Source organism: Psammomys obesus, unplaced genomic scaffold (assembly GCF_907164565.1).
Source record: "Psammomys obesus unplaced genomic scaffold, mPsaObe1.curated_primary_1811, whole genome shotgun sequence".
NCBI lineage: Eukaryota > Metazoa > Chordata > Mammalia > Rodentia > Muridae > Psammomys > Psammomys obesus.
The window spans coordinates 10,762,647-10,775,550 of NW_026596046.1; the positions used below are offsets into that span (position 1 = coordinate 10,762,647).

The window sequence follows — 12,904 nt, forward strand, 5'->3', positions numbered from 1 at the left end:
TCCTGACAAGACTTGATAAGCTATGGGCAGATGGCAGAGGAGAATTCCCCTTTTCAGTGGACAAGGGGATGGGAGGGATACGGAGAGAGGATGAAACTGAGAAGAGTTGAGAGAGGGAGCTTCAGTTGGGATATATGATGAATAAATTGTAAAACAAAAAACAACAACAAAAAAAAAAAACAAGAAAGAAACAGAAAAAAAAAACAAAAACATGCTGAGCTTTTATAGTTACTTAGACAATTTCATCTCATGAACTTCTTTCTGTTCAAATATCCACTTGCATCCACAGAGGCTAACCTAGTCTTCCTAGAAAATGCCAGTGTCCCACAGCAACTTCCAAACACCTTTTTAGTTTTTTGAAACAGCAAGGCTGTTTTTTTGTTTGCTTGTTTGTTTGTTTTGTTTTGTTTTAATGCTAGTCTCCTTTCATGGTTTTGGTAATACATTAACCCCTAGGTCTGTTGTCTTGTTTTATGAGACACAAAATTAAACATGCAACAAAGATCTCTGTTGGTACCTTTTTTTTTTTTTTTCTTCTTCTTCTTCTTCAATGCATAGATTTGGTTTCAACTTAAAAGTCCACATTGGTAGGAGGAAACAGGGAGGAAAGAGGCAATGTGACAAATGCACTTACATATCGCTGGGAAATCTGCTTTCTTTCACCGGGGTCCTCAAAGGGACATAGACAGAGATCAGAGATGGAGACTCCAGTGCAAGGAGTCAGGGTGATCAACATAAGAAGAGACCCGAGGCAGCTCTCCAGAGGTAGTTCCAAGCAGTTGCCTTGCTTCAGTGGGAGTGCTGAGATATCCACTTTACACCTAGAAACGTTTCAGGAGTTGGGGAAAGCAAGAATTAATTCAAGGCCATAGTGAACATCCGTAGCGCCCATTCCACACACATTTCCACATCCCCAAACTTCACTCTGTCTGGACACAGATTATTGATTGGGGAAGGTTGCCAGAACTCACTTGGCTAAGGATACTCTCTCAGCCTAATATGCTCTAAATTAAGGATTCACTTTCATTAAAGAAAATGAAAAGGCAATAACAGAGTATGCTAAAGACAAAAAGATGGTATGTCTTCGCCAAATAAGGCCCACAAAAGGACAGTACAATCAAGAACTGGGGATAAGGGTATCATTACGTGTAAGCAAGCATAAAGAATGAGTTTTCCCTGTCTTCTTGGCCCTGACTAAAGGATCAGAGTTTGCATTCAGCAAGAGAAAAGTCAAGACAATCTCGTGTGGGGGAAGAGGGAATGCAGAAACCATTCTATTCCCAATTGATTAATGCCAACTGGCAAATTTTTAGTTACAGAAACATGTTGAGGTGTTTTCCTAATAGGCAGGCTTCCCCAGGTGGGTTTCTTGTGGACAAATGGAGCATGGAGTGCTGTTGATTGATCCCATCTCTGCAGCACTGCCAGGAAGGGCAGCACCCATCTGCTATAAATTGCAGGTTTTTCTGCCTCATAAGAGTCAATGTTGTAGAGCTGCTGAGAACCTAAAGCAACATTTAAATGCAGAAGCAAACCCTGGCTGAGGAGGGGCTCTTAGGTGCTGAGCCTTTTGTTTGCTTCAACACTGAAAAGCGCTGGCTTTGCCTGGACCCCACAGTCTACCTTTAAGAGTACAGGCAGGCGAAGAAGCCAGAAAAGAACTGGGGTTGGGAATGGGGGGCAGGTGATAAAAGCACAGAGATTTAGCTATTTTATACAATTCTCAGAGACTCTGTACAATTATAAATATGATGAATATTCAACAGTTTTGGAAAGAATGAAACACTCCCTTTCCCGACAAGCTAAAGCAGATTTTTTATACTAACTTTTCAAGGGACTTTGTGTTTTAGCAGAAAACTAGGAATAGGTACCAGTAGAGCATGGAAAGCAAAGGGAATCTGAGGCTACACAGATACAAAGACAAAATCCCCCCATGTAATAAGTTGGCACAATTGTGGTCTTCCTCAGAAATGAAATGGGAAAAAGTAAGTTAGCAGTCTATTCTTGTTTTTGATTATAGGATCAAAATTCATGTATTAGCAAATGGCTCTAAAACTAAACATGCATAGGTTTTTACTTGCTATTCATGCAAAGTGACCCCAATTACAGGAGGTGGCATTGACTATTTTAGATATAATAAATTCTCAAACATTTCCATTACAGACAAATTGTAATACAGATATATTGAGTTTTCTGTGTTTTTCATAAAGATAATATTTTCTGTGGCAATAAGAAGCCTTTGTGAAATAAAAATGTACTGCTACCCTTGAAAGAAGGGTTAACTTAGATTTTTATTTCATAAGCAATTGTTTTAAGTGGGGAATCAAATCAAATGTGATTAATAAAGAAAGAAATGTCAAGTGTTACATGCCATCTCTAAAAAACCCCACAAATTCCCACATTCTTAATATTATGAGAGTGTGTGTACCTAAAAGTAATATTTTACATTGTTAAAGACACTTTAGTTTGAAAGGGGAACACACTTTTTCTAAATTAAACAAATGAAAACTTTTTGTGTGTTTGTCCATGTGGTTTAAAACTGCCATTGCTATATGTAATGCACAGTTATCAATTCCTATATATCTGCTAATATTTAAAAATCTGCTCAAGATCTGGGCAGAGGATGCCTTCCTAGCTCATTGTGTGAGGTGATGCTTCTGTTCTTTATAGCAAAGTAAGTCTGAACTCTTCAAAATGTAAGTAGTACAATTTTAAAAATTAATTAGATGTCTTTAATTAAAATATTGAAAACCCAAGATCCCTTTTTTTAAATTTAAATAGTTTGTTAATTCCTTGAGAACTTGATATCTTGCATTTTAATCATTTTAAGCTTTTCATCCCCATCACTTCAATATACTTGTCTCAGAGAATATACAAAATAATTTTCGTTAGTTCTTTTTCTACTGAGGTTCAGCAATAGCTTTTTCTGCTTCCTAAGGTTCTCTGTGCAGCTGCAGGTAGCTGCCGGACCAACCTGTAGCAGGTATAAAGGGGATTCAAGACCAACCTCTCTTCCTGTTATGGGCAAGTCATAGGCTTAGCCTGTCAAGCTGTCATGGGCAGAACCCAAGCTATTGTCTAAGGAGAACACTCTTTTTGTGATGAAGCAAAAGTTATTCATTGTGGTCTATGGGTCATCTTCTCTTCTGAAACTACTCAACTCCTTATAACACAAAAGCTACAATGTAACTAACAATATAAACAAATGAAATTGTTTACTAATAAAACTTTATTTACTCAAAAACTGTCTTTGACTCCTGGTTTCTATTTGTCAGTCTTAATGTACAGAAATGCTACTATTTTTGGCTTTGATGAATTATGCCAACAAAAGTATTTTTAATTGCAAGATTGCTTGAGGGCACCACAAACAGATTAATAAAGACATCAGAAGCATTAACCTAAGAAATTTAAAATAATTTTTAATCTCATTATAGCCTATGAAGCTTGGCCAAAATACCAATGATTTGTTTGCAAATAAAAAAAGAGATAAAGAAACACTATTATAAAATTACTCTACTGTAAGAAACTATACAAAACTCAACCACTCAGAACTCGTTTTTAAGAAATCTAGTTAAGGAAGCACTGCCGTCACCAGGGTATCATGTTTTATTCTTTGTGTAAGGTTAGTGACCCTCTCTGAACAATCAAGATATTAAAACCCATAGGACAAATGGGGATCCAGAAAGCACACATTCCAGCATCAGATTTTAGCAAATCAGGTCGACAGGGAGACCGTACAATTTAAAGATGTACCTTGTGCAAATAAAGGCAGAATAGTAACTAATGTATTCACACCTAGGGAGAATCTTCTGTATTCATACATAGCGCTTATCAGCCTTTTCCCACCAGTCAAGTTTCTACAGAACAAAGGAGATACCTGCTTGTATTTGGGCTGGCTTCCTAAGTGTATGTGCCATAGGGTAGGTGTGAAGATCTGACTACAACTTTAGTTGTTGGTCCTCATCTTCTACCCTGTTTTGGACAGGCCTTCTTGGTTATTTTTCTGTGGTATGTACAAGGCTGACTAGATCCCAAGCTCCCTGGGATTCTCCTTTCTCCACTTCCACCTCCCTTTAGCAGGGCTGAGATGACAGCTGCTCACACCAGATGCTTATAGCTTCTACATGGGTTATTGGATTTTAACTCTTCATGCTTACATGGCAAGCTACTTGGTCCATGGCGCCACACAGAAGACAGGCTTCTCTGTCCTACTCTCAACTACTTACTTTACACATCTCTGTTTATATCGCTCTGTTTCCCAAACTCCATTTTTTTAACCAGACAACCGCGTTTATTTGCATGATCCTAGGATCCACAACCTTCCTAACAATGGTAGGGCCACTGTGGGCTACTTGCAGCCACTTAAAATTTAGTGCTAAAGGAGAGGAGATTCACCTCATTATTTTGTATTAAACCCTCACTACTTTCTAGCCTACCCATCACATAATAGAGGTCTGTATTGGCGAATAAAATGAATGCTAAAAATATAATAATGCCAGTGGGGTGAGAAAAACCACACACTCTCCCCAAATCTCCAAGAATAAAAACCTGTTCTTTTGATTAATTATCTCACAGCCATCATTCTTCCCCTGTATACAAGACAATGAAATTAATGGATTTCCCAGGTTGAGGCTGAGAATTTTGCAGTTGTACCTACCTGAAGGAAACAGTGACTAAATTACTTTTATTATTTTTTTTTCTTGCAACAGACATTTATTAAAACTTCCCTTTCTCACCACAGGCTGTTAAAGTGCTGATTTAGCATTGTTTCTGACCTCTCGTTCTTGTCTTTCTCCATTAATCCCACAACATTTTAATGTTTTAATTCAACACATAATTTTACCATATCAGTCAGCCTAACTGGCCCAACTTTGACTTGCCGTGATAGCTTTTAACTTCTTCTTCATTACCATAATTCCATGTTTTATATTACAGATTGGTCAGCTTTTAGCTTAAATGCAAGGGGCAGGAAAGAGTGCTGTAGTTTGAAAAGCTGTAAATCTCAGAGGCTGAGGAAGTGGGCGAACAGGAAGAGAACGGTGAATGTGTCAAGCCTGGCTGTAAAAGCAGATCAACGACATGGGCTGCAATTTGTCCAGAGAAATATTCCAGCCCAGATTGTTCACTGCCTCAAAGCCACTAATAAACTGGTAAGGATGTCAGAGCCACTTTAAGATACCATCTGGGACCGAGGACTGACTATGAGGCAGATCAAAACAGGAGTATGCATCCTCATTCTCAACCTTTGCAAACTAAGTTTAGAATATTCTGTGAAACAGGAGTCTTTCCAATCATCCTGAAATGGAATGTATCCATTAAGAAAATGATTTCTTTGAAACAGCACAAAACGGATAATTTATATTCATCTGTTCTTTATATATATATATATATATTTTTTTTTTTTTTTCATTAACAACAGAGGCTGGAGGATGGCTAAATGGGTGAAATGATTACCATTCCAGCAGGAAGATCCTCGGCACACACATAAAAGTGTTCATCACTCACTCTGTGCTGGGGGCCCCACTCAGGAAGACTCCTAAGCTTCCTCCTCTGCTTGTATTGGTAGTTATATTGTAACATACTGGGGATGGTTACTCTTGGACTTAAGTCTTTCTTTCTTTGAAAGTTCCCTCCCTGCCTCAGATCTGATGATTTCTTTTTATAGTTGCTTTTCCTATAAAAAACCAGTAAGTTAGGCAGCGTGTCCTCAAGGAAGGCTGGCTCTTCTGAAAGCATTTTCATCTTTGAGGTTCCATTTACCCCGTCATCTTTACCTGAAGGTCAGATAAAACCCATGAGTGTGTGTGCTGTGGCAGAAGAGAAGTCAGACTCCAGAGAGCCTCAGAACATAGATGCAGGGAAAAGTTAATCTAAAGACTGCTATCATTTGTGTGAGCCCAGCTCCTATAAGCAAATTTATTCCATCTGTAAATCCTGAATGGTACTACTGTTCATACTCCAGTAAGTAAATATTCTTGAACATGGCCCCTGTTCACTTATACAAAAAAAAGAAAAAATTAAGATCTATATTTTGAAAAACATACTGAATTTTACTGGTTATACTTAATTTACCAGAATCAAATAATTTTCATTTAAAATATTATAAAGATCTGTACTTGCCAAATGCAGAAAAATGCCAAAATTAATGACAGTAATGTAATGCTCACTGTAGATAATGTCTATGGATATCGCTACAGTTACTGACTTGAATGTTGGTAATGGACTCCATTATACAGCCAAAGAGAAAGACACACAACGAGTTCATTGCCAAAATCGCATAGTAACTCTTCCTCCACACACAACCCCCGTGATGTGTTTCTTCCCCGTATCAAACGATTTACAATGGGAAGCTTTACCAAGGAGATTTTCTTTAGTGGGGTTTCAAGGTATCAACATGACTGTGTTCTCCAAAATAAGATAGAAGCTGGACTTTACGAGACAGTGAGCATTTGTTTACACTGCTAGAGAGTATTCTATTTTGGATAGTTGAAGTAAGAATAGCTAAGCCTTAGAGTGAACACTACAAAAGAAAGAAAACTTTAGGAGATAAAAGTGTTGAAATTCAGGGCTGGTAGGGTGGCTGCTTGGGTAAACAGCGCTTTGAATGTATTTGTGGCCAAGCTTTATGAGCTGAGTTCGAACCTATGAATCCACGGTGGAAGGAAAGAGTCAACTCCTGAAACTTGTCCTTTGGCCCTCACATGAATGACTTGATACATGCACACCTGCAGACACATGCACGCTCACACACTCAGCTAAGTGATTTTTTTAGTTGACATTTTGAGAAAATGCAACTCATAAGAAAGGCCTACCAGTAAGGCCAGGGATAACTGCATGCTAATACAATGGTTTGTTTGTTTTTGTTTACAAGACAGGGTTTTGCTGTGTAGCCTAGGCTAGCCTCAACCTTCACGATCCCCACTCCTGAGCCTCCTGGGTAGTAGGGTTACAAACTTCAGACACCTTTTTCTGCTATGGTATGTCAATCATTAGATCTGCGAAGCGGTATTCTATGCGAGTAAAGACCTCATGTTCATTGCCAGGCAATGCTGCACAGACCCAGGTCTCTCAGGAGACATTTTTGTTATCTCTTGTATTGCCGGAGGGGAAAAAGGAAAAGGATGCCCAAAAAAGAAACAAAACTCCTTTCCAATCCATAAAGAGGAAGGGCAGAATGATCAGCAGACAGGTAGGCATCTCAGTTCTAAACAGGAAATTGCTAAAATAATAAATGAATACTCAAATGACAAAAAAAAAAAAAAAAAAACAGGCCATACAGGACGTCTTCAGTTATTTTTTGTCTCTGAGAAGCCACACAACACTCACTTGGAACAAGCATTTCCTATTGTGTGACGGAAACATGACAATGCAGTGACATGAGACATGCAAGGCATTATTATTTACACCTACTAAAATAACCGCAGGCCATTCATCACAGGAGGCCCAAATACCCACTGTGCAGATAACACTTTGGGACGCAGAGTTCTCTGGGCTTCCTCACTTAGCCTGGGTCCTGACTTTCTGATCCTACTGCCCTTGATACTGTCAGGGCTCTGGCATGTCAGCAAGCTGAGGATGTTAGAGGCACCGGGAAATGTCTGAGGCATTTCAGTTCCCATATGTGGTCAGGGGAGAGAGGAAAAAAGAAAAAAAGCAAGATCAGACTAGTAACTGGACATGAGAGACTGTCAAACACCAGCCCACGCCTCCTGGATGTGAGGTGTATGGCATGACCCAGCTTGCTATGCAATGCACCCAGATGGCCCAGCGGACTTAACAAAGCCAAGAGTGCTGCCCACCAGACAAGGCAACTGAGGATGCATGAGAAGAACTGGAAGGCAAAGCCCGCTGTGTTGGGCAGGTGTGGGGTGAAAGGCATCTCTACGTCCCTGCCATAGCTCTGGCTGTCTGTTCCCTTAGCGGGCACCTGGCCATGCATAACGGAATGTGGTCATTGTGTGCAGAGGCACATGCCTGTTTCCATGTAAATGTGGGAAGTGATTGGCGTCAGATGGACGAGAGCCAGTCTGCTACAAGTATCTTGTTACATGCCAGGGAATACCATGCAACAGGAAAGCCGTGTTGAGAAGCAAGGGAGGATTTCTGTGGCTGCTAAGTTCTCATTGCAGCTACTTCAGAAGGATGAGATGCAGATGACAAGAAAGGCGAACACGGCACTGCAGGGTTCCACACTCTGCACTAAGAGATGCCCAGAGAGAGACCATTTTCTGAAGGATTGCCACATCTCCCCCTGAACTTTCACTGTTCTCTCTATAGTCCCTCACTGTTAAATAAATGGGTTGGAGCAGGTAAGTTATTTTAATCTTTAGTTTTGAGTAATAAGTCCTTGTCCTTGGCTGGAGTCCTAAATATCAAGGTGTACTGGCTGCATAGGAAGGTGAAAGCGCTCTCTCATCTATCAGCCATGGCTCAGCACACAGTCCTGAGCTCAGGCTCCAGGCTGGAAGCTGACAACCCATAGCTGCTGGCATCCCTTTAAACATTTGTGTTCCACATTTAAGATTCATATACAAATTATGGATCTAGGGGAAGGGGGGGGAAAAGAATGATTTGCTGCAAAGAATAGCATCCTTAAAGCCCCAAACCCTGGCTCTGGAATTCATCGTTCTTGACCCAAGGACAGCTTGTTCTCCCTAGCTTGCAGGGCTCTTCTGCTTGAGATCAGAGCTAAGATGAGCTCCTGCGAGTACTTCCTTTGTGCATTCTACAGGCCAGGCATAGAGCTGGTGATGCAACTGTATTCCTCACTACAATCTTCTCAAGAAACTGTACTTCTCACATTATTATTGGCTGCCCATGGGGACCCCTCAATTCAGTTGTTAAGAGTCCAGAGTAAACAAATAAACAACAGAATAGCTTTGCAACTGCTTCAGATTCTATGATAGTTTGTCACAAAAATCCATCAAGGACATTGAAATGTTCTGTCATGGGGAACAACTCACCTTCTTCTTCTTTACTATTTGGTGAAACTAAAATGAAATCTTGGAAATGTTTGCAAATACATCCCAATGGTCTGAGATAGCACACAACCTTCTATGGAGGTTTCTGGACTCACAGACTGCAGTGGGCCCTTTGAATTCACAGAGTCTACTTGCATGAATCCAATCAAGGAATATGCTCTGAAGAATATGCACACAGTAACCTCATGAAGGCATTCTAGGATCTAACAACCACTCCACATCTTCTACATTATGTGAGGTATTGTTAGTAACCCAGAGTCAAAGCATGTAAGATGTACAAATATCTGTGGTATTTGAATGCGAATATGATACCATTTCCCCTGCCCTCTGACCGCTGAGTATGCTATCCTCATCGTGAGTTCCTGAAATGAGCTTTTCATAGATGAGTAGGAAACGCTGTCTTCTTATGTGTAAAGCCTGTTGTGAATACTGAATTGCATTTACCAATCAGAAAACTAACAAACCCCCTTTTTGCACGGAGTGGCTGCCCAGCTTACTGCTGGGCCATTGGGGCAGGATACGGGTGTCCAAGTCTCAACCCAAATTAAAAAAAAGACATTCTTTCAGAGCTAGCCCTGTGCAGTCAGGAGCTCCCAACCCCAGTAGTAGCAGAGTGACTCACGTGCCCAGTCGCTCCTCGCGCTTTTTGCTGTCCTTTCCCCACACTTCAATGTCCAAAATGCCCATCCTGTCAGAGAAGTAGTGAAAGTCAAACTGTTCCTGCCACTGCGGGTTTGCACTCTTACACAGTGTCTAGAAAACATGCAGTTACAGGGTTTACTTTCTCAGAAGATCGGTCATGGCTACAGCAGCTACACATTCATGTCATGTCTACAGGGCAGGAAGTCACCGCGATCGGATTGCTCTCTTAGCATGATACGCTTAACTTCTAGGATAGCAGGGACCCTTGTGGACCCAGGATTCAGCAAACTAGGACTACTCTTTTTTGACAGTTTTCCCAAATGCAACAATTTTAAGTGCATCAAGTTAAAAAGACTACCGCAAGACACTGTAAAAACCACGCAAGCACACAAAGAGCCTGCAATTGCTCATTCCTACAGAAGATAACATTAACTGTTCAGTCAAACGCAGGCAATGTCTGTGTTGGTGTATATCAGACCTGGCCTAAGCATCAAATGAATTAACACTTTGTGGGCTTAAGTAACATCTTTTGACACGTTAAACAAAAACTCTGTAATACGTGATGACACATAATCTGTCCACTTTTAAGTCCAAAGATAGTAAATCCCAGTGCTACGGCAAAGAGTAAACTAGAAAATTCTACTCCGTCATGCTTGAAAAAATCAACACGAATTTTAGAAAAATCACAGACAGGTTTTAGAGCTTTTTAATATGACCAAATCGCCCATGAGATGGCTTTGCTGGCAAGATCTCTACTGTTCTTTCTCTTATAGATTATTTTGTGAATAAATATTTCAAGCATTAATGACTGGGTCTGGGCTCTAAGGCCACAGGCCAACTCTTAAAACACCACCAAACTACTCCCACACAAGAAAAAAGCATGGGCAGTTTTACACCTCAGCTGTTGTCATGTCATACAAACACATTTGAGCTGGACTTGGATACCACCTTTGTCTTACTGGATCATAGAATTTAGATTCCAAGAAGGAAAAGATGTCTCAGAAATAAAAATTTAGCACAGCGTCTCCCACAAGGAAAGTGCACTCTACCCTTCGCCTCCGACTGAACAGCCCAGTGTTCCCAGGGGTGGACAAGCTTTCCATAAATCCTGACGATGACTGGCTAAAGACTTCTCCGTAGAGGGAAGTGACCGTTCCTGTATACTCAGGGCCAGGCTCTGCCTACAATGATCTACCTAAAAGGATGATCTACATCTTTCAGATTTCACTCATGCTCTCTTTTCCTTTTTTATTTTGTTTATTTTTTTTTAAATATACTCTTGTTTGCTGTGTATCTTGTCTTCCCACTCTTTCATGCTGAAGTGAAGGTTGTCTAATTGTCTAATCTTGAATTTTTGCACTGAAATTTGGGCAGCACGCAGCCTCTTGCCTTCTTGTCTCCCTTTCCAAGTTGTTTTCCTGGATGACAAGAAACCCCAGTGCAAATATCTTTGGGTCTGCTTTTAAAACCTCCTAGGATTTCTTTTTTATTTTTTTTAATGTGGATTCTTGCAAGTGGCATAACTTTCAATTACCATAGCAACTTTAACTCATAAAACATGCAAAATATTTCTATCTGATAGTTATAAAATAGTTACATAAAAGATAAAAACTAATTAATTTCTGTTATTTGAAAATGATGATTTTTTTAGTTCAATCCACACCAAATTACTAAGATTAAGAACTGAATGAAGTTTAGATTGGCTGGATTGAATCAGACAATTTATGTGTACAAAATAGTTCAAACAGTTAAGAATATGGAATTTTTTGTTATTATTTTATATAGGTTTTTTTTGTTTGTTTGTTTGTTTTCCTGTTTTGTTTTGTTTTGTTTTCCCAGAGAGGAAGAAAAAAAAGTAGCAAGACCCAGAAATACCACATATCTTGTTTGGTGTTAAGGCTAAAAAGGAAAAGATAAAACAGGACCTACAATGTTGAAACTATTTTTACGTATCTCCAACATTTTAATGTTCTCACGTCGTATGCTGCTTTGTTTTAGAGTGATGAAGAACATTCATCTACCCTTTTCCTGCTGTCTATGAAGCCCACGCTGCTTACTCTCAAACTAAAGATAAGCCATGTATCCAGAACTATCCTTTAATAAGCTTTCCCTGCCTCTGAAGTACACGGGAAAATAAATTATACCAAGCATCATAGTTTAAGGCATCAATACATTTGCTTTGTTTTCTATAGGGCTATTTTTAACACAGTTGAGTAGAGGCTAAAAATAAGTGGCCTTTACTCTTAAGAAATATAGGGTAAGAAATGTTTACATCTTTATTGGTCGGAAGGATGACATTCTCTGTGGGATTAACAGAACTTACCTTGCTTTTGTACCTCTGGTCTCCCAGTTTTAACTGGACAAACATCTCTGTCATGTTCCCTCCTGAGACATTCTTCCCTTCCAGCAGTGTTATACTTATAATCCCATTCCAGAGTTGGTTCTTTCTCAGGGACTCTGAGAGCCGTAGGTTGCGCATGAAAGAGGCCTATAAACAAACAAACAAACAAACAAGCAGATAATGTTGGTTGCTCTTGAAAGAGAATCTGGTAGACTCAGGGATTCCAGCTCTCCCTGTTGTAGCCTGAAGTCATTCCCAGCTTTGGGGAAAAGCATTATTTTTCTTGAAGTTTGCAAATCCATGCTCCAGTTCTGTGACTTGCTTCCAATCCAGCAAAGACAGGCACGAGCAACATGTGGATTTGGCTCTGCTCTGTACTCCCACTCTGATGAGCTCTTTTATAGAAATCCTTGAGCTGGGTTTTGGCTATTTGACTAGTTGGAAGGGAGGAAAGGCACTTTTGAAAACAGAGCTCTAAGGGACAAAACGCTTTTGGGGATCTTGCAATACTGACTGTGGATTTATCTGTCACATTTAAATTTATCCTATCTCCCCCTCACTCTTCAGGCTAGTATTAAAGAAGCTCCGTGACACTGTGAGAGGAGCCACAACTCCAGTGTAGCTTACAGTGACCTAGCTAGCCAAATAAGCTGTGTGGCTCTAGAGGGTGAGGTGTGAGAGGGTCTGTTGACAAGGGGGGGGGGGGAGATAAACTATATCTCAGAGTCCCTGAAGCCCAGAAGAACTAAGAAACCCTTAACTTTTATAGGCTTAAACACAATATAGAAAGAAGACAAATATCTATTATTAAATGATAAAGATGGTGGCTGTCCTTTTTCTAATACCCATTATATGATTTTTAAGCTTTGGAATAAGTAGTAGAAACAATCTTCATATCCTGACTCACTAATTTCACCATTCCACCAACTTTCATTTCATC

At 39.9% G+C, this 12,904-nt stretch overlaps 1 protein-coding gene across 1 annotated transcript in view; it reads right to left on the reverse strand.

Moving 5' to 3' along the window:
- Mctp2 (multiple C2 and transmembrane domain containing 2) overlaps positions 1–12,904 on the reverse strand; it is a 181,008-nt gene that overhangs the window by 121,746 nt on the left and 46,358 nt on the right. Inside the window, exons 8-10 of the mRNA XM_055623671.1 lie at positions 11,947–12,111; positions 9,604–9,734; positions 635–821 (exon numbers count right to left, since the gene is read on the reverse strand). Coding sequence (XP_055479646.1) covers positions 635–821; positions 9,604–9,734; positions 11,947–12,111 — 483 coding nt within the window. The remainder of the gene's footprint in view (positions 1–634; positions 822–9,603; positions 9,735–11,946; positions 12,112–12,904) is intronic.